Source organism: Perca flavescens, chromosome 24, assembly GCF_004354835.1.
Source record: "Perca flavescens isolate YP-PL-M2 chromosome 24, PFLA_1.0, whole genome shotgun sequence".
Classification (NCBI taxonomy): Eukaryota; Metazoa; Chordata; class Actinopteri; order Perciformes; family Percidae; genus Perca; species Perca flavescens.
The window spans coordinates 307,745-334,314 of NC_041354.1; the positions used below are offsets into that span (position 1 = coordinate 307,745).

Genomic DNA, 26,570 nt, shown 5'->3' on the forward strand with positions numbered 1-26,570 from the left:
TCTACACAGCAGCTGAGGACACCTGGAGTCAAACCTCTCTGGATGATCAGGATATGGCTGATACTCCTCCACATGTTTCACCTTCCTGTTGTTGTCAGACAGTTTGAGGTTTCTGTCCACTGTGTTTGTGTCCAGTGTGAGTTCACAGGAATCTGACGGAGAGAAGGAGACACAACACAGCTGCAGTTATTAACCAATCAGCACTCTGATGATGACATCAAATGTTTGAATGAGTGATGTCACAGTTTGATGAATGAAATATAAAACAGACTTACACTTCCTCAGACCTGGTGTCAACCATTTGACGCCAGCAGGCTCCACACTGAAAGGAGTGGGGGCATTACATCATTCTCACACATTATTATACACTGATGAAGCAACAGTCGGAAAGCTGAAGAAATACATCTCAAAAGTTCTGTCCTGAGGTCAGTAGGTTCAAGGTTCAGTTTTAATGTACATGGACCTTTCTCTGTAGGGATTAAACAATCTTGTAAAACATCAACCCTGTTGTCCGCAGTCAATCTACAAACATAATTTTTTTCAGGACAGACTGGGCTATTAGAATACCCTATTGTCCCACTAAAACACTGCACTCCCAGGATACAGAGTTACTTGTGGTTCCTAGAGTCTCTAAAAGTAGAATAGGAGCCAGGCTGGAACCAGCTCCCAGTCTGGGTTCAGGAGGCAGACACCGTCACCACATTTAAGAGTAAACTTAAAACTCTTCTCTTTGATAAAGCTTATATTTAGGGAGTGAGGAGTTGCAGCGTTCGTCTAGATGGGCGGTGGAGGGTGTATATCTAAAGACACTGCACCATTTCTCTTATGTTTCTCTTCATAGTCGTCAGATTCATCTACCAACCCTAATGCTAACTTTTGGTGAATTTAGGAGAAAGTTACAGGTGTAAATAGACAGTGTACAATTAATATGTTAATGCATTTTGGATGTTTTTTCCCAATAGTCTGAAAGAAGACATGTTTGGAAGGAAAATTAACCAAAATCTCAAAATTATGGTTTATCCTGGGGTGTCTCCCCTTAATGAAGAATGATCTAAGTTTGCATTAATAGGGTTGGGGGTAACCCTAAGTTGGCAATATGATAAGGGAATTATCATTTTAGTTGCTGTTCTCCTTGGAGACCTTCTACACAAATACCTCCTTTTTATGTTCATCCAGTGTTCATACCTGAGCGTTTTCAGTCTCCAGAGTGTATCCTCCAATCCCACTGACAGTAGCTTCAGTCCTGAGTCTCCTGGATTATTGTAGCTCAGGTCCAGCTCTCTCAGATGGGAGGGATTGGTGCTCAGAGCTGAGACCAGAGACGAACAGCCTTCCTCTGAGATCAGACAGCCTGACAGACTGCAAACACACAGAACAACATATGTCACACGATCGGAGGATACTGTGGGGTTACATTAACATTCTCACTGATTCTTTCTACTCAAAATCAAACACCCACTAACAGTCCATCAACAATCTGACAAAATCACTAGTAGCTCTCTGATTCTATATTTCAAGTATCAGCAACAGAGTAAGAAAAAACAACATAAAACATGTTAATGGAAAGAGATTGAAACTAAATAAACACTGTTTGAAATCATACAAGCAGAGACAATCTTAGGCACATTACGAGTTTATCCATTAATGTAAATCAGGATTTAGTTGAACAGGTTGATGAATTCTGACCTGAGATTCTCCAGTTTACAGTGTGGACTCTGAAGTCCAGTCGACAGCAGCTTCCCTCCTGAATCCTTCAGGTTGTTGTTACTCAGGTCCAGCTCTCTCAGACTAGAGGAATGGGAGCTAAGAACTGAGGACAGAACTTCACAGCTTCTCTCTGACAGATTACAGACATTTAGCCTGAAGAGATGGTAATCAACAAGAAGATACATATCAGTATTATTAAAATGTAAACATATTATAGGTCGAGTCTGGACTAAAAGTATTATCAAAAGGAAAAAGGATCTGATTTGCAGTTAAAAAAAACAAACATTTTCACACAGAGTCAAACAAGGATATGTTTTTCAGTATAACTAAAATATAAACTGGAAATTTAGTTGTCACTAAATCTGGTGATGTATAATCTCTTTTCAGATCTTTTTAAAATCCACAAAGTTTTTTTTTCACTGGTCAATTTTGAGATTTTGGGCTATTTGTCTTCAATAACATGTATTCTTTCAGAATTGTGGTGAAATAAAGTCAAAAATACACATTTAGGTCTTTATTTTACTACACTTTGTCTGTTTGCGTCGGTAGATTTCTAAATTCAACAAAAGTTGGCGTTCTAAATCATCCCGCTCCGCGACCGCTATCTGCACCCTGTCATCACATATACCGTTGGAAAGCTCTCTCTCCTGTGAAATGCTGTTGGATTCAAATATGGTCATTTCCTTTTTATCAGCAACCAATCGTGAAAGTAAAAGGGGGAGTGTAACTCTAAATGCGCAATCTCATTGGCTGATGCCAATTTCTGACAACGTGATTCGCTTAGAATCGTCACGTGACGCACTCTGACATTTCCGCCGTAGTTCAGAATGTCGAAAGAAGTGCGTCGAAAATGGTCAAAAACAGTCTTTGTGGGGAAAAGCAGGGTTGAGGCTGCAGCCAGTATGGCTATTTCTACATTCAATGAGGCAGCCTCTGCCATGCTGGCTGTGATGGAGAAATTGTGGCTTCAGAGAACATACTGTCAATGCAATGAAGGATGATGACATGGTTAGGATCTCAAAAGCCAATAGTGTCCATTCCGCCAGTGCAAAGTGGAGCCTTAAAAGTGTAAGCACAGCCAACAAAATGAGATATTTATTTATTTAACTGGGACATTTTGGGACTGATTGGTGGGATTGCTGTAGACAAAGTACACACGGAGATACACTGGTAAGAGTTAATGAGGTTTAACCATGTATCAGCTAATTTAAATAGCTCACGTTGCTGTATTGTGTCAACAGTTAACTTCATTTAATATTGTATATTGCGTTTTCTTTTGCAAGGTGAAAAGTTCCTTTCTGAGACTATTTAGCAGAGCCGTCGTCACTGTGCCCAGAGCTCAGCGCCGCCCAAGACCATTGTGATTGGTTTAAAGAAATGCAAACAACCCAGAAAAATATGTGAAATCATTTTAACATAATATGTAACCTGATCTGACCTGAGAGTCTTCAGTTTACAGTGTGGACTCTGAAGTCCAGCCAACAGCAGCTTCCCTCCTGAATCCTGCAAGTTGTTGTTACTCAAGTCCACCTCTCTCAGACTAGAGGACTGGGAGCTGAGAACTGAGGATAGAACTTTACAACTTTTCTCTGACAGGTTACAGGCACTCAGCCTGGAGAGACAATAATGAAGAAGAAGATAAATATCAGTATTATTAAAATATATAGACATATACAGTCTATGATCTCTACATCTTCATATACAGTCTATGATCTCTACATCTTTGTATAGTCTATAATCTATATCTTCATATACAGTCTATGATATCTACATCTTCATATATGGTCTATGATCTCTCCATCTTGATAGAAGGTATATGATCTCTACATCTACATCATATGCAACTTTATTATATTAACTTGATCTGACCGGAGAGTCTCCAGTTTACAGTGTGGACTCTGAAGTCCAGCCGACAGCTGCTTCGCTGGATCTTTCAGGTTGTTGTTACTCAGGTCCAGCTCTCTCAGACTAGAGGTCTTGGAGCTGAGAACTGAGGACAGAGCTTCACAGCTTTTATCTGACAGCTTACAGACACTCAGCCTGGAGAGACAATAATGAACAAGAAGATGAATATCAGTATTATTAAAATGTGGAAATTTCTCTGGACTAAAGTATTATCAGAAAAAACAAAGATCTCAGTTAGCACTTTAGCTCACAGATTGAAGTCAGAGTAAAATAAATCATATATATATATATAATATATAGTATGATCTCTACATATTTATACACAGTCTATGATCTCTATATCTTTATATACTGTGTTACATATGGAGTTGTTGTAGCTATGAGTCGTAGCCTATGTGTCAACTGGTGTTGTAAACCCATTTAATACCAAGCATGTCATATGGGACCATCATTAAATAATACAGGATCTTTTGAACACAACTTCTTACATATTACTCTATTGTTAAAATACTTTAGAATGAGCCATAGTTTGAAAACATATACTTAGTTTACAAATTCTAAAGATCTAATGTTTTCAAGTAATATAACAGTCATATATTCTGTAAATGATGGTAATGAAAAGCTATTTTTCTTTACACTGTGAACTGCCCCTGGTACCAGGGACTCTTGGGCTCAATCTCTTTGACGGAAAAATACTTACTGTAATAAGCCTGCGCTTTGTATATCCAATTCACATTTCTGTGTTGTAAACCAAAACCCTATCCTGGTGACAACCCCCTGAGTCCAATAAAACCTTCATTACAACAGGGCTGCCACATTTAATACAGGATCATAAAAGGACAAAAGAGACTGAATATTTAACTTTGTTGCTACTCAAATCCAGCTCTCTCAGACTAGAGGACTGGCAATAAAGGACATAGCTTTGCAGCTTCTTTCTGACAGGTTACAGCTATTTAGCCTAAAAGGATTCAATACAAGGTCCATCCAATAATTAATATATGAAGAAAATAACAGCTCATGGGACAGCTGATAACCAACTTGAGAGTTTCCAGTGTGCAGTGTGGACTCTTCAGTCCAACAGAGATCAGCTTCCCTCCTGAATCCTTCAGTTTGTTGTTACTCAGGTCCAGCTCTCTCAGACTAGAGGACTGGGAGCTGAGAACTGAGGACAGAGCTTCACAGCTTTTCTTTGACAGCTTACAGCCACTCAGTCTGGAGAGACAATAATGAACAAGAAGATAAATATCAGTATGATTAAAATGTGAAAATTACATAGGTCGAATCTGGACTAAAGTATTATCAGTTAAATTTTAGCTCACAGATTGAACTCAGAGTTAAAAACACACACACACATACACACACATTATATACAAAATATATTCATACATACACACATATATACAGGAATATATAGACATATACAGTATATATATATATATATATATATATATATATATATATATATATATATATATATATATATACTGTATATGTCTATATATTCCTGTATATATGTGTGTATGTATGAATATATATTTGTATATATATATATATATATATATATATATAGTATGATCTCTACATCTTTATATACTTTGTTACATACAGAGAGTTGTTTCTATGAGTCGTATTCTATGTGTCAACCACCTGGGCAACACAACAGGAGGGAAAGCGAGATTTGTCGCTTAAGAGGCGAAATAAAGATCCATAACAAGCAGTTCAAAATCAGCCCACCTGCTGAAAAAGAGGGTATAAAAGGACCTAACAAGAATGTATGGATAAGATGTTTAAACTCCGGAGGCCAGAACGTCTCGGCAACAAAGGAAGAAGAAAGAGAAGAGGCGAATGCAGTTTCTAAAAGAACATCCTGATAACAACAGCAGCAGGAGTAACCCGTGACCCCACGCTAGAGTCAGGCATCCTCCAGCCAGTGCTCCGTGCATTCATGGACGACATCACAATAACAACTGGTACACATGTCCAAGTAAAATGGGTTTTGGAAACCCTTGGCACCGTAACCGCATGGGCAAGGATGTCTTTCAAGGCCAGTAAGTCCAGGAGTCTGGTGATCAGGAAAGGCAAGCCCACGGGGATGTTCAGTCTTCATGTCCAGGGTGAGGCCATTCCATCAATTGAAGAGAACCCAGTAAAATGTTTGGGAAAGTGGTTTGACGCGTCAATCTCAGATTGGTCCAACATCAATAACATGGTGAAGCAGAGCGAGGAATGGCTAAAGAAGACTGCAAAGTCCAAACTCGCTGGTAAATTCAAGACATTACATTATTACATTGCATGTCATTTAGCTGACACTTTTATCCAAAGCGACTTACAATTCCTATATACAGTATATGTCAGAGGTTGCACGCCTATGGAGCAATTAGGGGTTAAGTGGCTCAGGGACACATTGGTTGATGTATCGCAGTGGCAATCGAAATCGGGTCTCCCACACCAAAGGCACGTATCATATCCATTGTGCCATCACCACACCTGGCTGTACCAGCATGGTCTCCTGCCCATGCTTCTTTGGCTCTTCACTATTTAGGAGTTCCCTATGATGGCTGTTGAGGGCATTGAGAGGAAGACCAACAAGCACCTGCAAAGGTGGTTGGGGATTCCTCCAAGCTTTTCCTCAGTGGGCCTCTACATTCGGTCAGGGCAACTGCAACTTCCCCTTTCCTCTGTTGTAGAGGAGTTTTAAGTGGCAAAGTGTAGAGTCCTACTTAGCCTCAGAGACTCCAAAGACAACCGTGTGAAGCAAGTAGGTCACAACTAGGTCCCGGCACAAAGGGCAGCCAGCACAGCTGTAGAGCAGGCGGTGAGTGCTCTCAAGCTGCAAGACATCCTTGGAAGCCCCTCGTCCGGACGGAGAGGTGCGGACCTGTGAGGAGGAAAGGCAGATGGCAAGGGTAGTGGAACAAGGGCGCATGGACCAAATGGGACCTTCCCAAGCGCAAGATCTCCTGGCAAGAGCTGTGGTGTTGTAAAATTGAATTGAATTGAATTGGTGGCTGGAGCCCTTTTCTTATTCCTGCAATCTTTCTATGACACCGTTCCTTCGCCAGCCCACTTACATGTATGGGGGCTGAGGGTAGATCCTAACTACAACCTTTGTGGTCAAAAGAGAACACTGGCAGATTTACTGTCAGGGTGTAAAACAGCTCTCACCCAAGGGCGGTATGGGTGGCATCATGACAAGGTGTTACTGTCCCTTGCTGACATACTGGAGCGGGAGAGAGACAGGAAGAGGCCTGCCTGTACGGGCTTGAAGAGGGCGATCACCTTCGTCAAGGAGGGAGCATGGCCTTTTTTCAATCAAGTCATCAAAGACCAATCTCCTTAAAAATGCCTGGCCCTCGGAGATGAGGGTGGATGTGGGCCAGGAGCAGATAGGCAGTGACCTGGCCATCACTGCCAGCCCACCAACTGGAGGGTGTTGTGATTGAGGGCCGAAACACTCAGTGAAGGTTGTGTACCACCTGATGATGCCCATAAGGTAACTGAAGAATGCAACCCACTAGGTGTATGTCGCAAGTATACTGTGTTACATACAGAGAGTCGTTTCTATGAATCGTTTTCTATGTGTCAACCAGTGTTGTAAACCCATTGAATATTAAGCATGTCATATGCGACCATCATTAAATAATACAGGATCTTTTGAACACAACTTCTTATATATTACTTTATTGTTAAAATACTTCGGAATAAGCCATAGTTTGAAAACATATAATTGGTTTACGAATTCTGAAGCTGTAATGTTTTCAAATAGTGTAACAGTCACATATTCTGTAAATTACGGTAAATTATTTCTCTTTACACGATGAAATGCCCCGGTACTTGGACCCTTGGGCTCCATCTCTTTGATGGAAAAATACTTACTGGACAATAAAGCACTGTAAGTCACGTTTCTGTTTTGTAAAAGCAAAAACCTATCCTGGTGACAACCTCCTGAGTCCAAAAAAACATAATACAGGATCATAAAAGGACTAAAGACACTGCATATTTAACTTGTGTTGCTATTCAGATCCAGCTCTCTCAGACTAGAGGACTGGCAACTAAGGTCAGAGCTTTGCAGCGTCTTTCTGACAGGTTACAGCTATTTATCCTGAAGGGATTCAATAAAATGTCCTTCCAATAATTAAAATATGAAGAAAATAACAGCTCATGGAACCACTGACCACCAACCTGACAGTCTCTAGTGTGCAGTGTTGACTCTTCAGTCCAACACAGATCAGCTTCCCTCCTGAATCCTGCAGGTTGTTGTTACTCAGGTCCAGCTCTCTCAGACTAGAGGACTTGGAGCTGAAAACTGAGGACAGAGCTTCACAGCTTCTCTCTGACAGGTTACAGCCACTCAGTCTGGAGAGGAATCAGCAAAACACAAGAACACCATTGAAAACAAGTTTTTTTTCTGAATATAGAAAAAGTGCATTTAATCTGGATAGTTGTTTGTGCATGCACAGTGCTTTGTTGGAGGCTTTGACCACTGGCAGCAGCCTCAGAAGAGCCTCCTCTGAAGCAGAGTATTTCTTCAGGTCAAACACGTCCAGATCTTTCTTCTGATGACAGTAAGATGAAGACCAGAGCTGACCACTGAGAAGGAGACAGTTTATCTGTGGAGAGACGTCCTGAACTCAGGTACTGTTGAATCTCCTCCACTAGAGAACGATCATTCAGTTCATTCAGACAGTGGAAGAGATTAATGCTTCTCTCTGCAGACAGATTCTCCCTGATCTTCTTCTTGATATACTTGACTGTTTTCTCGTTTGTCTCTGAGCTACTTCCTGTCTGTGTCAGCAGGCCTCGTAGGAGAGTGTGATTGGTCTGCAGTGAAAGACCCAGGAGGAGGCGGAGGAACAAGTCCAGGTGTCCATTTGGACTCTGTAAGGCCTTGTCCACAGCGCTCTGGTAGAAATGTGTTGATGTTGTTTGTTTTCCTGACAGCAGGTTGACTCCAGAGTTGATGAATGTCAGATGGACATGAAGAGCAGCCATAAACTCTTGAACACTCAGATGGACGAAGCAGAACACCTTGTCCTGGTACAGTCCTCTCTCTCTTTAAAGATCTGTGTGAACACTCCTGAGCACACTGAGGCTGCTGTGATATCGATACCACACTCTGTCAGGTCTGATTCATAGAAGATCAGGTTGCCTTTCTGTAGCTGCTCAAAAGCCAGTTTTCCCAGAGACTCCATCATCTTCCTGCTCTCTGGACTCCAGGGTGAATCTGTCTCAGCTCCTCCATCATACTTTATGTTCTTCACTTTGGACTGAACCACCAGGAAGTGGATGTACATCTCAGTCAGGGTCTTGGGCATTTCTCCTTCTCCTCTGGTCTTCAACATGTCCTCCAGAACTGTAGCAGTGATCCAGCAGAAGACTGGGATGTGGCACATGCTATGGAGGCTTTGTGATGTCTTGATGTGGGAGATGATTCTGCTGGTCTGATCCTCATCTCTGAATCTCTTCCTGAAGTACTCCTCCTTCTGTGCATCAGTGAACCCTCTGACCTCTGTCACCATGTCAACACACTCAGGAGGGATCTGATTGGCTGCTGCAGGTCGTGTGGTTATCCAGAGGCGAGCAGAGGGAAGCAGATTCCCCCTGATGAGGTTTGTCAGCAGGGCACCCACTGAGGTGGACTCTGTAACATCAGTCAGGATCTCAGTGTTGAGGAAGTCCAGAGGAAGTCGACACTCATCCAGACCATCAAAGATGAACACAACCTCTTCAAACCTGCAGATTCCTGCTTCTTTGATTTCACTAAAGAAGTAATCAACAAGTTCCAGCAAGCTGTACTTTTTCTCTTTCAGCAAATTCAGCTCTCTGAAGGGGAAAGGAAATATGAACTGGATGTCCTGGTTGGCTTTGTCTTCAGCCCAGTCCAGAGTGAACTTCTGTGTTAAGACTGTTTTCCCGATGCCAGCCACTCCCTTGTCAGCACTGTTCTGATTGATTTATCTCTTCCAGGTGGGATTTTAAAGATGTCTTCATGTCGGATTGTTGTTTCTGGTATGTCTGGTTTTCTGGATGCTGTTTCAATCTGTCTGACCTCATGTTCATCATTGACCTCTGCAGTCCCTCCCTTTGTGATGTAGATCTCTGTGAACATCTGATTCAGAAGGGTTGGGTTTCCTGCTTTAGCAATCCCCTCAAGCACACACTGGAACTTCTTGTTGAGGTGTAATTTCAGTTTACGTTTACAAACTCCACCAGGACTTCCTGAATGAATACAAAACAAAAAATCTCATTAAGTAATTTTGTAAAGAAAACAGGAACATATTTTGGTCCATCTCTGGAGACATTAGTAAACATCCAATTTATCCAGCAAGTTAAATCTTTAGAGAAATCCTCTTACTGCTCTGCAGACGTTCAGCCAGCTCATCCTGCTTCATTCTCCTCAGGAAGTGCAGTGTGATCTTTAGAAATGCCTCTCTGCTCCTCCTCTGCTCTTCATCCTCATCCTCCCTCTGACTCTCTGAGCATTCTGGGTAATCTGGACTCATAAGCATCTGGATCTTCTTCAGCTCGTTCTTCACAAAAATGACGATGTTCTCCTCCAGCAGCTGGAACAGAAGATTATATGAATGACACAATCAAACTGAAATCATGGAAGCAAACATCCGATCCATGTTGGACAGCCTGACAACCCACTGGTCTAAAATGTGCAGCATGGAGATGATTGTGAACAGAATAGATGTAAACGTAGTTGTTGTACTGTACATGTACAGACCATAAAGATGGAGTCCAGGTGTGTTTGATGCTGCTGGGTAGACTGACCAATGGGAACCTCTGAGCTCTTCTGGTCCACTCTGTGGAGGAATCAGGAAGAATTAGCTCACATCATGTCTGTCCACACAGAGACAAACACAAGGTAAAGCTCCTGTGACTTAAATTGTTGATTACAACATTGAAATAGACGGTTACCCTAGACATTGAAGTGTTGGTCGTACTGCTGACCCCACTGTGAATCAACAGAAAGACCTAAGAAGTAAACAAGGGCTACAACATGGTTGGCCCAAAGGACTCCTGAAGCAGCAGACTGGTCTGAGTGAGGAAAACTGCTCTCTTTGCCTGGTCACGTTCTGCTGGGTGTTTCAAATGATGAATATATGAGTGCCTGGGTGGCCTAGTGGTAGAGCCATCCATATATAGAAGCTCAGTTCTCGACGCGGAGGTCATGTGTTTGATTCTGACCTGCAACACTTTCTTGCATGTCATTCCCCCCCTCTCCCTTTCATCTAAGCTGTCACTAGTAAAGACCTAATTACCAAATAATAAGAAGAGGTGATTTTACAGCTCACAGCAACTTAATATGATGTAGTGTCTGCCGGAAATGATGCGAATGATGTGAAATACTTCTAAAATACTATATCTATGAATCTCATTATATGGTACTGATAACTTACTTTCTGTCAGATGGATGTCTTTGTTTAAAATTAATCACATCATCCTTTGACCAGTCGCTCTTAAAGGACGCACAGCTGGGTTCAGGTTCAGGATCAGGTTCAGGTTTAGGAGATTCTGGTCTCTGCTGCTGGATCCTGAAATAAACACAGATAAATGAGCATATCGAAAAAATCTTTTAACACAGACAACTGTTTTTATTTCAAATTAGTAATATTTGTCAGTTTTAAATTCTTACCTAACAGCTATATACTGTACATAATTATTAACAACTGAATGGTAATAACGACTTACTTTTTGTCAAAAACATGTTTAAAATTAATCACATCATCCTTTGACTGGTCGCTCTTAAAGGACACACAGCTGTGTTCAGGTTCAGGAGACTCTGGTCTCTGCTGCTGAATCCTGAAACAAACACAGATAAATGTGCATATCGAAAACATTTGGTTGAAAAATACATTCAATCCTTTAACAACTGTTTTATATTTCTAATATTTCAAATATTACTAATGTTTATCAGTTTAAAATTCTTACCTACCATCAGCAGATAGTAAAGAGAATAAAGAAAAAGAGGAAGAAGCATTGAGTACTACTGATTAGAACTGATACTTATACCAAATATAATAATACAACAGGCTATATACATAATCTATCTATACATTACAGGAACGTCTGTCTGTTTGTCTGTCTGTGTGGGTGTTATTTGCATAGCTCTTGAACCGTTAGTTCGATGGATTTCACACTTGACCGGTATCTTGCTACAGGCATGAGTAAGTGCAGTGCCAAGTTGTGATGTTGTTTGGATTAGAAATGCAAAAGATATTGGTAAATATATAATTGGTAAAAGAAGCACACTGGCTTTTGCTGCTCTAGACGCCGGCCACTCCCCCTCTCACACTGCGGACCAGAGACAGAGAGCAGCGCAGCTTTGGCAGCTAAAATGTGACATACACCTCAGACCTACAAAAATGGGTAACACTTTATAATAACCATCATTAATAGATGGTAAATTGATAGTTAATTACTTTCAGCAAACAGTAACTTTACTGTTAACGAACAATTAAATTATAATTAATAATGTTTACTAATTATTAGTAGTGCTGTTAATTAACAGTTTATTGTTACACACATTATATCCCTCATATACTATATTAGGTATCAAGTAATGATTCCAAATATGTTTTTCTAAACCTTTAAGAAACCATTTTTAAACCATCAATAAACATTACATAAATAGATGGACCAGATATTCCTAACACTTTGTTTAGGGTTACTAGTTGGTTTGTAAACCGTCTATAAACATTGTCTGGATGGTTATTATGAAGTTGCAACTGATGTTTTCATAGTTAGTTATTGGGTAGTAAGTGCTTGGTAAAATAATGATAAATGACAAGAAAAATTATGTCAATTCGTTCTCATTCCGAACTCGTAAAATATGAACGTTTGGACAGTGGCTGTCAGCGCCTGATGCGACGAAAAAGGCGTCCTTCAGCATGTTTGTATAACGCACCGAGCAGCAGTTAGATGGGGTTCAGAGAGTAGTATGTAAGGGCAAAATTACGCGTAAGGAGGTTGGTTGGGGTGGAGGATGGGTCAAACATAGGACTTTGACCCAGGAGACCGGGATTTGCGTCCCGCTTGTCACGTTTGCTATAGTCATTTTTTTTTCTTTAACCGACCCGTTCTTCCCGCGTGCCACGGAACCGAACGCCCACCCGCAACCTTTTCCTTAACATAACTGCGTCAAAAGGGACGGCAATAGTCCCGACCAAGCGTGTGTACTTAAAGCGCTAAAGGAGACTTTTAGTGTCAATAAGAACGACAAAGGCACCTCACCAAGCGTCGAGAGATACGAGATAGGTGTGAGAACTTGTTGATATATATATATATATATAGAAAATGTTGTATACTTTAATTTATTAAAGGGCAAACAATTTATCATTGCCTTGCCAAGCACTTACTAACCAATAACTAACTATGAAAAACATCAGTCGCAACTTTACAATAGCCATCCAGATAATGTTTATAGATTATTTACAAACCAACTAGTAACCCTTAACAAAGTGTTAGGAATATCTGGTCCATCTATCTATGTAATGTTTATTGATGTTTTAAAAAAATGTTTTCTTAAAGGATTACAAACATTTTGGAATCATTACCCGATACCTAATATAGTATATGAGGGATATAAAGTGTGTAACAATAAACTGTTAATTTACAGCACTACTAATAATTTGTAAATATTATTAATTATAATCTAACTGTTAGTGAACAGTAAAATCACTGTTTGCTGACAGTTAACTAAAGATTAATTAACTATCAATGTACCATCTATTAATGATGGTTATTATAAAGTTTTTTCCCAAAAAATGTACAAAGTTACACTACTTTGGACTGTCTTTGACTTTGAATAAACAAACAACAATTCCCGAATTTAAGGACGTTTCAGAATCCTACACATGCACAACACAACCAGATACAGACAATAAGTGGCAGACAGAGCATGATGCCACTTATAAGCAGGCTACCAGACACTGTTTTTGAGTCACATAGTTGCAAATATCACATGATGATGCGTCATTCCACAAAATGGTTTGTCTTCTGTATCATCAAGTTATAATACTAATAACATTACCTTCGGCAAAATAACGCCACGAATCAAATCCATACTTCAACGTTAACCGTCAAACCTCTAAGCCTATATGGAAATGAACACGAAGTGTTAACTTAGATTAACGATAATGATGAGACAGGATCGCTGTCATGATTTTGGTTATATGAATATGCAATATCGTTGTTGAAAAAGACAACACTAAAATGTTTTTTTGTCTCTCTCTCTCACTCCACGCACGCACGCACGCACACACACACACACACACACACACACACACACACACACACACACACACACACACACACACACACACACACACACACACTTTAATTGTGATATTTTGTGATTAAATTCTGAATCTGCAACATTTTCCGTCAGGTAAATGTTGCAGCAAAATGTCTTCCTCTGATGTAGACGAAGCCTACACTGTAAGTCAGTAGTAGGGTATACAGTCAAGTTGCATATTAAGTGATTTGGGGTCCTACTGTAAGTCATTTTGGGGTACAATCTGGTTTTGGAGAAAGCTTCAAGCAGATGTACCACAGGTCAAACAATCGGCCCATTCCAAGTAGGCACATTTTCAACGGGCACTGTACTAGTTATTAACAACTGAATGCTAATAACGACTTACTTTTTGACAGAAACACGTTTAAAATTAATCACATCATCCTTTGACCAGTTGCTCTTAAAGGACACACAGCTGGGTTCAGGTTCAGGTTCAGGCTCAGGCTCAGGAGACTCTGGTTTCTGAAGGGTCCTGATAGAAAAAACATTTATTGAGGGTCACATGTTCAGGTAGAGTGTCCCTGCATATAATATTATGCATGAATATATTAACATGAATATGTCTGTAGGCCTAACTAATTATTAACAAATAAATGCCAATAATTTGTTACTTTATAGAAAACTATTTTCTTTTGAAATCAGAATAAAATAATCTAAATATAATATTTCTAAATGTTGTCTAAACAGAAAGATATTTTGAGTGAGACAGGAAATTATTTTGCAAAAAATATTCTGATTTCAGTCAATATAAATACATATGTGAAGAAGAAAGATGCTCATAATGAATTTCTAAATTTCTCTGGATACATAAAAGTTAAAACATGAACCAGTAATATTATAATATTAACCGTTTACCTCTTTTCAGCAGAGGGTTGACCTTTAAAGCTAATATAGCAATTTTTGACCGGACAGGAAATTATTTTGCAAAAAAAATTATCATTTCAGTCATCAACTACAGTGTGCATGAGACTGATATGACCCAAAACAACCCAGATGGGACGTAGTTACATCCAATAAGACTTGTTCCAGTTTGCTGGATGTCCACAACTCACCTCAATCTTCTTCTTAACATTTCTATTTCACTTTCCATCACTATTCTCTCCTTCTGCCATTCAAGTCTCTCCTTCAATCCTCTTTCCTCCATTTCAAGTAGCCTCTCCTCCATTTCTATTCACCCCTCAAGTTCAGGTTTCCTTCTTTTTTAAAGTAGCGGTGGCTCCATGGTTCAGGTTCAGTTTCACGTTCAGCAGGGTCTGGTCTCCGATGGGTCCTGTTAGAAAGAGAGGAAGACCACTTTTTAATCTCAAGAAACAGAAGCTGCTGGAGAAACTAGAAGCTATCAAGCAGAAAATAAAGTCTGGAGCTCTTCACTGAATGATTTCTGCTCTCTGCTTATCCTGCTCTGTCATTCATTCTCTTCAAAGTCCTCAACAACCTCCTCACCTCTTCTGACACTGGTTCCCTAAACATCCTTATCCTCCTCAACCTGAGTGCAGCCTTCGATACCATGAGCCATAACATCCTGCTCACCAGACTCAAAGACCTCGGTATCGAAGGTACTGCACTCAGCTGACTCCACTCCTACCTTTCCAACAAATCCCATTTAATCTCTCTCCATAACCACACCTCTGCCACAGCCACAGTCACTCAAGGTGTTCCCCAAGGCTCCGTGACTCGGCCCCCTCCTCTTCATCATCTATCATCTATTTTTAATCTGTCAGTTATTAAAACCTGGATGCAACACAACTTCCTCAAACTCAACAGCGACAAAACAGAATTCCTCCTCATCGCCTACAAATACACACTCAGCAAAATCAATAACCCCACTCTCACCATCGACGGCACCATTGTCTTCCCATCTCCCCAGGCTCGTAACCTTGGCGTTATCTTTGATTCCACCCTCTCCCTTGAGCCTCACATCCGTCAAGTCATTAAAACCTCTTTTCACCTCCGCAACGTCGCCAAAATAGACCCCCCTCACATCCCCGCTGCTGAAAGACTCATTCACGCCTTCATCTCCTCCTGACTGGACTACTGCAACTCATTTCTCCTCGGCATCAGCTCTACCAACATCAACCAGACTCCAACTGATCCAAAACACAGCCGCCCGACTCATCACCCGCTCCAAATCCTGGCACCACATCACTACAGTCCTAAAACAACTCCACTGGCTTCCTATCTTCCACGGATCACAGACAAAATCCTGGTCCTCACCTACAACGCCCTCCACCATCTGGCCCCCCATACCTCACTGACCTCCTCTCCCCATACCAACCCTCACGGTCCCTCAGATCCACCTCAGCTGGTCTCCTCTCCATCCAAAAGTCCAATCTTCGCAGTTTTGGGGACAGAGCCATCTCCAGGGCAGGTTCCAGGCTTTGGAACTCCCTCCCCAAGAGATCCGCACCTCTGAGTCCCTCACCATCTTCAAGTCCCGCCTCAAGACCCATCTCTTCACTTCTGCCTTTCCCTAGGTCCACGCCCCTCCCTTTTCATCTGTGCCTGAATCTTTTGTTTAATTGTTTTGTTTGTCTTTATTATCTATAACTGCCATGTAAAGCGACTTTGAGTTTGTGAAAAGTGCTATATGAATTCAATTTATTATTATTATTATTCATTATCTTTCTGGGAGAACAGGAACATTGGAAAGACTCCAGGACTAATGTCATCTTTCTGTCCTCTAATGGAGACAAGACTCCATTATGACAATCAATCTCACCTTTCTGTCCTGTGCCTCCTCCTCCACACATCACTACAACAGTATCAGAGGCATTTAGGTCACTACATCGACCTGAGCTGAGCTGCTGCTGCTAAAGTTGGTCATGCACAGCCACACTACCAGACACTACCAATGGATTCAAACCATTTCTCTGTGTTTAATCGTTGGGAGCACAAACATTAAAGCCTCGGAGATAAATTGTGATTGTTGTTTTGGTGGAAAGATAAAGGCGCTGCTAACGCTAAACGCTACCTGCTAACTAACTGCTAATTGTTGTTGTGTTCACTGTGGTTTCACTCGGAGCTGCCCATAACTTCCACTGAAATCGGGAGTATAGCACCATCCTGACTGTGAAGAGAGCGAGTGACAAAGGGAACAACTGGAGACTATGAATTACATTTCAATAATAATTTATAATTAATTAATAACCAGCTTTTCAAAAATGTGCAATTTTAAGGTCATTAGACTATTAAAAAAAAGGTGCTATAATAGTTTTACTCGCATGGCTCCCATTATCCTCGGTGACATGCTCTCTTCCACTTCGCCTGACAACTCTTCTCCAAAACAAACAGCTCTGTCATAATAGATCAGTCCATTTATTCACTCACTCTAAGCAGATAGTATGCGTGAAATAAAAACTGGACACGTCATTTCACTGTGTGTAGTGTTAACTACGCTAACTAACCCTGTGTTGTGAACCGCGTGTAGTGATAAAAAAAATAGACAACAGCTGTACGTGTCTCAAAGACCGGGCAACAGGCGGGACGTTGAGAATCCACTCGCGAGAGGTGATGGATAGTTCCAGTCACTTCGTCATGTCTTCACGTCTTTGAAACAAGAGAAGAAAGCTTCACTGATGTGAAGAACAGGACAGAGATACATATAGAAATGCTCTCTGCCTGCCATATGCCAACACTCTGGTAAGTCCATCAACCCGTCTCTGCCCGGGCATGCCCCAGCTGCCCACACATTTGTTGACAAACTCTGACGCGCACGCGACGGTTAAATGGCGATTTATCCCTTTAAATGTGAATAAACGACAGTTACACTCACCCGCAGCAAATGCTTTTTCCGTTGTGATTGGTGGTATCTTGACAACTCGCCATTACCTTGTTTTCCTGTGACTGTGTTGATGCGACTTGTACATTATAGCCACTCACACAGCGGAAATTAAATTTTTTTTTGAAGACTTCGTTAAGGTGGCAGGAGCGTGTTGTTAAGGCGGGCCGCCTAAACTGGAAAGTGCTGCGGGAAACACTGAAATTTGTGGACCTGATACCCTCATTCCCAACGTTCATTAAACGTATCGTGGTCCATTGTGGACACTATGACATGTCCTACCATGAAAATGAATGCAAAAAGCGAGATTTTAACATTCTTATAGATACTTTAAAGAACACTGGGAAGTTGTGTTTTACTACGGGCCCACTTCCGCAACACTTCGGGTCGTGGAAAAGACCTTTTTAGAAGATTTTTTGTTCTCAACAACTGGCTTCAGATTGCCTGCAACCTTCACAACATAGGTTTCATTGACAATTTTAATCTGTTTTAGGAACGTGGCTCTCTGTTTACCAGGAATGGAATTCATCCTAATACACACGGCAGCCATATGCAGTAGTTTCCACTTGGAGATAAACTGCTATGCTGACGACAACCATCTTTACTTATCTACAAAACCCACTGTCACTCTTCCGCCACCTGTAATTACTGCCTGCCTCCATGACATAAACTTGTGGATGACACAAAACTACCTGAAGCTGAATAGCAGTAAGACTTAGCTGCTAGTGGTTGGCTCCAAATCAGCTCTTGCTAAGATGGAACCTTTCACCCTTTCTGTAGATGGCAGCACCAACCCTTGCTCCAACCAGGTCAAGAGCCTTGGTGTCATACTGGACAATACACTCTCATTTAGTGCACACATAAACTGTATGTCTCGAAGTGCCGTTTTACATCTAAAGGCTCTGACACACCAACCCGACGGCCGACCGTCAGCAGAAAAGGACTGCCTCCCCAAGTTGGTCCAAAAAGTGCCTCGAACACACGAAGCCAATGCCGATTTGAGCTTATGTTCTTAAGCGAGAAATCGGCCGTTGCTGAATCTGTCTTCTTTTCAGATCGACAAAGATCAGTTTAAAAGATTTTCGTCAGATTTTGAGAGGCGCTCGTTGCACTCATAATTTCCGGATTAGCACTCCACCAATCAGATTGGTCATTGAGTCCGACTTCAATGTCAAGTCAAATCGGCCCAAATGAAGACGACGGCACGGAACACACCGAACAGACTCGAGTCACTGACCTCGCCAGACTGTCCGACGGCCGATAATCGGGTTGGTGTGTCAGCACCTTAAGACAGACGACAGCCAGTTACTTCATGTCCTATGGTCCTGTTATAAGGTTAGGGTTGGCTGCAGCTTTTTGCTCTTAAACTAAACTAACAGAAGGGTAAAAACATGTCAGATGGCTTACATAACCTTCAGCTGGAGCTTCAGATGGTGGAAACTAACTGTGACACAACCTGTTGGAGAAACATCTGCATCACAACACAGGACAAAGTGAACTAACTGGAGAGATTGACATTGAACTTTAATCTCCCTTATCAAAATATGTCTACGGAGCTCAAGTTACAGCACTTTATGAGACATTATAAACACTAAAAACATGCACGCTGTACTTCCCTTTGTCTTTGTGCTGCTACAACACCTGCGTTTGATTCTGGAGCTCAATAAAGTTTGATCTAATCTTACAAAAGGAAGATTTACTGCAGCACTTGGAACTCCATGGACCTCATAAACTGGTAAATGATTTATTGATTTTCATCCTAAATACAAGAATTAAACATTGACAATAAAAACTAACATGTCCGACATCAGCAGTGGTGTAAAGAAACAAAGTACATTTACTTAAAGTTTGTTGTACTTTTAGTATTTCCGTATTGTGTTACTTCCTACTTTTACTGCAGTCCATTTATCTGACAGTTGTAGTTACTAGTTACTCTACAGATGGAGATTTAAAGACTCAAAGACTTTATGAAATCCGATACCTTGTAGTTTAAATGAAAGTTGATAACAATGGGCCTCATTCACCAAACGTTCGAACAAATGTGTTCTTAAACCCGACTTGCGCAGTTTTTACGAAGATTCTGGCATTTCGCAATGTTTTCTTATTTGCGATTTGTTCTTAGGTAAGAACAGAATCTACGCACACTCAAGAGCACTCTTACGCACTATTGAGAGCTGACATGTTTACACAAAATAAGTACTTACACGGTTTTCATCCGTTCTAATTTAAAATTTTATATTTCTCTCCATTTTGTAACAAATTATTTTCATTATTTTACACGTAATTATATGTTTGTTTTAATAAATACACACTACTGCTCATTTGTAAAGCACTTTGAATTGCCATTGTGTATTTTGTGCTAGGCCTATATAAATAAACTTGCTTTGCCTTCAATTCACATCAATTACGTTAACAGGGAACCCGGCCATCCAATAATAAGTGATTGATCACCCTATTTATAAGTGTGCATATTTCCGCAGACTACGACTACCCCACACAATGGCGTATTTCTTTTCTTGTATGCCTCAGATTTCAGATTAAACCATTTATTTTCTCCTTCATTGGTTCTGCGCCCTTCTCCAGATACAACGTTCTCTGCACGAGTGACTCATTCCATGCATCGGTTTTATTTGCTGCTCAGTATCCACTGCTGACGCTACTAAATATGATGTCTCGTTTTTCGCTAACTTCTTTCAGCAGTACCTCCACTTCAGAATAACTAAAGTTTTTCTTTCTTTTGGAGTCGAAGCCTCCACCATCTTTACCACGTCTTTGACATTTCTCTAAGTCAATTAACGGGGTGTTTACCTATACTAAATAGGAGAAATGGGCATGAGCTTTACATTTACGAAGACATTGAGATTCATCATCCCTAAGAACACACCTGCGAACAATTCTGCTGTTTAAAAACACGTCATGAATCAGACGTAGACTTTTCTTAGTGACTTTCTTAAGAACACATTTAAGGGAAAACTTAGGAAGATATTGGTGAATGAGGCCCAATGAGTTGATGAAATGTAATAAATAATAAAACTTCTTTGATAAGTGGGTCGTTTAAATCATTTTCAAACATTTAGTAGTTCCAGCTTCTTAAAGGTGACCATCTGCATATTTTACTTCTTTTAAAGACCAGGAAGAGATAATTTGGGGCTTTGAAGTTTTGACTGAATATGCCATTTCTCACATTCCTGTCTTTCAACAGACAGATTAATTAATTGATTAACCAAGAAAATAATCAGCAGATTGTTCAATAATGAAAAGAATATTTTAAGCTTCATATGAAAACAGCAAAATGCAGCTTACACCTGAAGGCATCAGTAAGTATACAGATTATAGTACCACGCACACAGGGGACATGTGTACTTTAAGTACATTTAACTGATAATACTTCCGTGGCTGCTCACGGGCGCATGCCCTTTAAAAAGAATCTTAGGAAATGGACAGTGGCTGACACGAACATATGCGCCTATTAACTCCATAATAAAGCTGTAAAGTAGGCTATCTTTCAACTCAGGACAGCAGATAGGATTGGAGATGAAAAGTTGAACTGACACGTAACCGCGATCAGCTTCGTGGGTGCTCAGTATATTCCATGGGTGCTCGAACTCCAGAGCACCCACGGTATCAGCTATGATGGTGGCTAACTGTTAGCACAGAGCTGAGCTCTTCGCAACACAGACTGCAGCTTTTCACACAAAACACACTAATTTCTGCATTGAACAGTTTGAGAAAACTAACGTGAGCTCAGAGATAAGCTGAGTCGCTCAACACTGAAAAGTCTCACTTACCAAAAGTTGAACATGGAGGAACATCTGCGTCTCAACACGGGACAAAGTGAACTAACTGGAGATGGACTCTGAACTTTAATCTCCCTTATCAGAATATGTCTACGGAGATCAAGTTACAGTACTTTATGAGTCATTATAAACTCTAGAAACATGCATGCTGTACCTCCCTCTGTCTTTGTGCTGCTACAACACCTGAGTTTGTTCTCTGGGGATCAATAAAGATTTATATCATCTTATAAAAGGAGGGTTTACTGCAGCACGTTGAACTCCATGGACCTCATAAACTGGTAAATGAATTATTGTTTTTTCATTCTAAATACAAGAATTAAACATTGACAATAAAAACTAACATGTCCAACATCAGCAGTGGTGTAAAGTAACATTTAATCAAGTACTGCCTTACTTATCAAAACACACACACACACACAGACAGACGCGCGCGCGCGCAACACACACACACACACACACACACACACACACACACACACACACACACACACACACACACACGTACAGACATACAGGTGTGTTGGTTACCATAGCAGTGACGGCAACAGAAACCGATCCTCCGCCGGGGAGCCGCCGTGTGAGCGCCGACGCTCTGAACAAACTACTGCAGAGAGAGAGACACCAGACGCACCATGTACCTGTACAGGTAAACCTTTACTACTTTATCTTCTTTATCTTTAACTAAAGAGAGAGAGACACCAGACGGCTGTCGTCCCCAGACTGCACCATGTACCTGCACAGGTAACACAGGTAACACAGGCAAACCTTTACTACTTGATCTTCTATAACTCCTTTAACTATAAAGCCTGGACCTGTGTCAGAGCTCCACCCAGTGGTCAAACACAGACCTGCGTATCATGCAGCGCGCTTTAGAAACCAAACACAGCTACATCCTAAATACTCACTCTATGATTCTGTCCTTGGGGTTGAACGGGCCGAGAGAGTCCAGGCCCAGTTTACTGATCACCTGACCTAAACAAACACATCTTCAGCATTTCAAGTTCAACCTGTTTTATATATAATATATCATACAATATAAGAGGCTGGTGTCTGACCAGGCGGACTTTGTGCTCCTCTTCCAGGATGAAGAGCCCGTCTCTCTGGATGAAGAAGTCGGCCGAGTCCATGACGGCTTTCAGAGGAATCAGACCCACAATCTGAGAGCCCACAACCGGAAGCTTCAGCTCCTAAACACACAGACATTATGGGTTATTAAATCTAGACTAAACTACCATACTGGTACAAACATCATACAATATGATATGATACAACCGGCAGCTTCAACTCCTAAACATGAAACACCACAAACATCCTCGGTGGAGACAAAATGTTTCCCCCTAAAGGTGATCAATGCTACTTCACCAAAAGACCATATTATACCTAAAATAGAAGTATTTTAAACTAAGTAAAGCGCTGTAATGTGTCTATAGTACCATAGAAGATAAAATCTGAGCAGCAGTTGCTGGTTGTATTTAGCTGCTACAGAGGACTGGGACACCGGCTACAGACTTGAGACGCCTGCTACAGAGCTCAGGGACGGGATGCTGGCAACAGAGCTCCAGGCCAGCAGCAGATGTTCAGCCACCAATAGGTCATCTGTGTTAGGTTACTGTGGCTGCTGCTAGACAGCTCTCTGTCTCTGCTCCCCCCTCCCCTCTCTGTCCTTAATTGCAGGAGTGAAGTCTGGTGTGCGGGAGTCAGGGTTCCAGCTGCAGCCCATCTACACCAATCACCTCTGCTACAAATACCTGGTCAATCTTCCGCTCCTCGTCGGATCATAGTCTAGACCACATGTTAGTCTCGCTGTCGATGCCGCCTGCTAGTTGCTCTTTGTGTTTTTGGCCTGTTCTTATTGTTCTTTTTGTGCTACAGTATATCGGAACCTGACTCCTGCCTCCACTTCACTCCTGCCCCCCACCACTCCTGCTTGCCATACTGGACCTCTCAACGGACTCGACACCACCACTTGGACCACACGGTATTATTCCTGCTCAGAACCCTGGACCTGGACTTGTTATCCCCTTTTTTTGTAAAACCCGGAACCCTGAACCTAAAATAAATCTGTTAACCCTTCTCCGGCTCTGAGTTGTGTCTGCAATTGGGTTCTATTCTGTCAAAAACATAACAATCTGGCTACAGGAACCGCCAGATGACGGTGCTTTCAGGGGCCGTGGTAGTCGAGTTCAGCCAGAAAAAGTGAGTTTCATGCGGCGATGACAGCTAAGTTTAGGCACCAAAATGACTACAAATAGCATATTATATTCCATTGGATATTGAAGTTCATAAGTGTTTTGGCCTGGCTGAGTGGCTCTATATCCATGGTGATGGAAGGGGGATTTAATTACTGCATGTTTTGCAAAAATTATATATATATTTTTTCCACCACAAATCGCACACTGAGTGTTATATGTTGACCTCTGACCTGTTTATATATCAGTATCATATGGTGATGGGTTAGGTCAGGTGACCTCTGACCTGTTTATATATCAGTATCATATGGTGATGGGTAGGTACAGTATATAAGGTCTGACCTCTGACCTGTTTATATATCAGTATCATATGGTGATGGGTAGGTACAGTATATAAGGTCTGATCTCTGACCTGTTTATATATCAGTATCATATGGTGATGGTAGAGTAGGTACAGTATATAAGGTCTGACCTCTGACCTGTTTATATATCAGTATCATATGGTGATGAGTAGGTCAGGTGACCTCTGACCTGTTTATATATCAGTATCATATGGTGATGGGTTAGGTCAGGTGACCTCTGACCTGTGCGATGCTGCAGATCTCCTGGTGCACCGTGTGGAGGGGGGTCAGCTCGTAGTCCAGGATGTTGGTGGACACCTGGGCCATGTTGGACTCGTCCAGGTACCAGCCCATCCCCTGCACCTTCTGCAGACGCCCCGGCTGAGACAGGGACACAGAGACATACAGGGGTTACTAACAGTCTGGAGATGCCCCAGAGACAGGGACACAGAGACACAGACACAGAGACATACAGAGACAGAGACACAGGGACACAGAGAGACAGACACAGATACATACAGAGACAGAGAGACATAGGGACATACCGAGACATACCGAGACCAAAAGATGAAGAAGCTAACCTGTGTCTTCCCGCCCCTGCTCCCCTGATGTCCAGCGCGATGCGGTGCGCCTGCTCCTTGGTGCCGATCACGTTCACGTTGAAGGCGATCAGGAACTTCGGCGCCCGTTACCGTGGCGCCCCCACGATGGCACGAACTCCGCCGGGCGAAGTCAGGGGACCAATCAGCAAGCTTCAACTAGAGGACAGGAAGAAGGGAACATGTCGGAGACAACAGTATAAACATTTTGGATGTTTTTGTAGGACTTTTATTGTGAAACTCTGACAGAGAGTTGAGATGAACAGGGAGATGCCCAAAAACAGGGAAATAAACCGCCAAAAAGTGAAAAAAAAATAAGTGATTAAAACGTCGGAAAAAGCTCAAAACGTTCGTTCCAAAAAAGTTGGAAAAAAAGCGAAAAAAAAAAAAAATGAGACAAACATAGTTTCAAAAGAAGTGATTAAAAGGTTGTAAAAAGTGTCAAAAACATTGAAGAAAAGACCCCCAAAAAGTTGGAAAAAGCAACAAACATCTGATAATTGACTAAAAAGCGGCAAAAATACCGTCAAAAGTGAACAATGTTTAATAACGTCTCACGAAATCTGCCGACGCACATTCTAACCCTCCTGATTAATTTGCCCTGTTTTCAACGTTTTTTATATCAGAAAGTTGGGTTTCTTAACAACCAAATTGCCCAAAAATAACTTTGAAGCATTATGTACGTTGTAGGAACCCATATAACAATCATCACAGGTACAATTAATGATCACTTTCATTGAATCGAACAGTCTAAAGACTAAAGTTTGACATAAACCAGTCTGTTATTCACTCAACATCCTCTGATATTAACTATTAGGCAAAATAATGCATCAGTTCAGCTTTTTCTAACTCAAAAATTAAGTATAATGTCATTTAAATTAGGTTTAATGACCATGAATTATATATAAGCGTTGAAAAAACTTCATTTTCAATTTTGACCCATTTTCAAAAAGTTTCTTTATCAGAAATCTGGGTTTCTTTCAACCAAATTGTCCCAAAAACACTCTTCACAAGTTACATATATGATCAGTTCACTACTATAATTGAATTTGGGAGTTTTAGTCAATTTTAATAGCATTGGAAGAAAAAACAATTGATAGAAGAACACTGAAAAAAGTGAGAAAAATGTTGAAAAAAAAGTGACAGAAAGTTGAAAAAAATGTAAAAAGTTACAAAAAGTTACAAAAAAAAGTTGAAAAAAAGTGACAAAAATGTCAAAAATTTGAAAAAGATTTTGAAAAAGTAACAAAAATGTCACAAAAGAGAAAATGTTTTGAAAAAAAAAGTGACAAAAATTTCAAAAAAGCATAAAAAAAATTTGGGAAGACCCACCAAATCTTCAAAAGCCTCAGAAAAAAAAAAAAAAGTCAACAAACGTTCATCGTTGGGAAAGCCACAAAAATCGCGAAAAAAAAGCGATGAAAGTTTTTCATTTAAAATTTTGACCCAGAAAAGAAGAAGTTGCAGGTGGACACGAGGCGTTAGACTAAACTCAAAATGTTAAAACGACTTTCAAACATCTGCACATTCAGTTTGGTTTCTTGGCCTCCATTTCCCATAATGCAGCAGCGGATGTCTGCGTCTCACCTTGTCAGGTAAAGCTTCATACTCTCCAGCTCGGACAGACGGGAGATTTCTCCTGGTTTCTCTCCGTGCTGCTTCTCCGCACAGATACACTGTGGAGAAATAACAGCACGATTAGCCACAATGCTAACGTAGCTCTATATGATCTGTAGTCCCTGATGGGATCTGTAGTCATAGATGGGATCTGTAGTCATAGATGGGAACTGTAGTCACTGATGGGATCTGTAGTCATAGATGGGATCTGTAGTCACTGATGGGATCTGTAGTCATAGATGGGATCTGTAGTCATATATGGGATCTGTAGTCACTGATGGGATCTGTAGTCATAGATGGGATCTGTAGTCACTGATGGGATCTGTAGTCATAG

At 41.1% G+C, this 26,570-nt stretch overlaps 1 protein-coding gene and 1 pseudogene across 1 annotated transcript in view; both read right to left on the minus strand.

The window, feature by feature from the left end:
- Nucleotides 1-293: 293 nt before the first annotated feature.
- LOC114551242 (NLR family CARD domain-containing protein 3) overlaps nt 294-26,570 on the minus strand; it is a 314,459-nt gene continuing 288,182 nt past the window's right edge. The window contains exons 9-13 of the mRNA XM_028572412.1: nt 7,795-7,968; nt 1,687-1,860; nt 1,186-1,359; nt 613-671; nt 294-322 (exon numbers count right to left, since the gene is read on the minus strand). Coding sequence (XP_028428213.1) covers nt 294-322; nt 613-671; nt 1,186-1,359; nt 1,687-1,860; nt 7,795-7,968 — 610 coding nt within the window. The remainder of the gene's footprint in view (nt 323-612; nt 672-1,185; nt 1,360-1,686; nt 1,861-7,794; nt 7,969-26,570) is intronic.
- The window catches only part of LOC114551280 (formimidoyltransferase-cyclodeaminase-like), a 14,069-nt pseudogene continuing 2,470 nt past the window's right edge, over nt 14,972-26,570 (minus strand).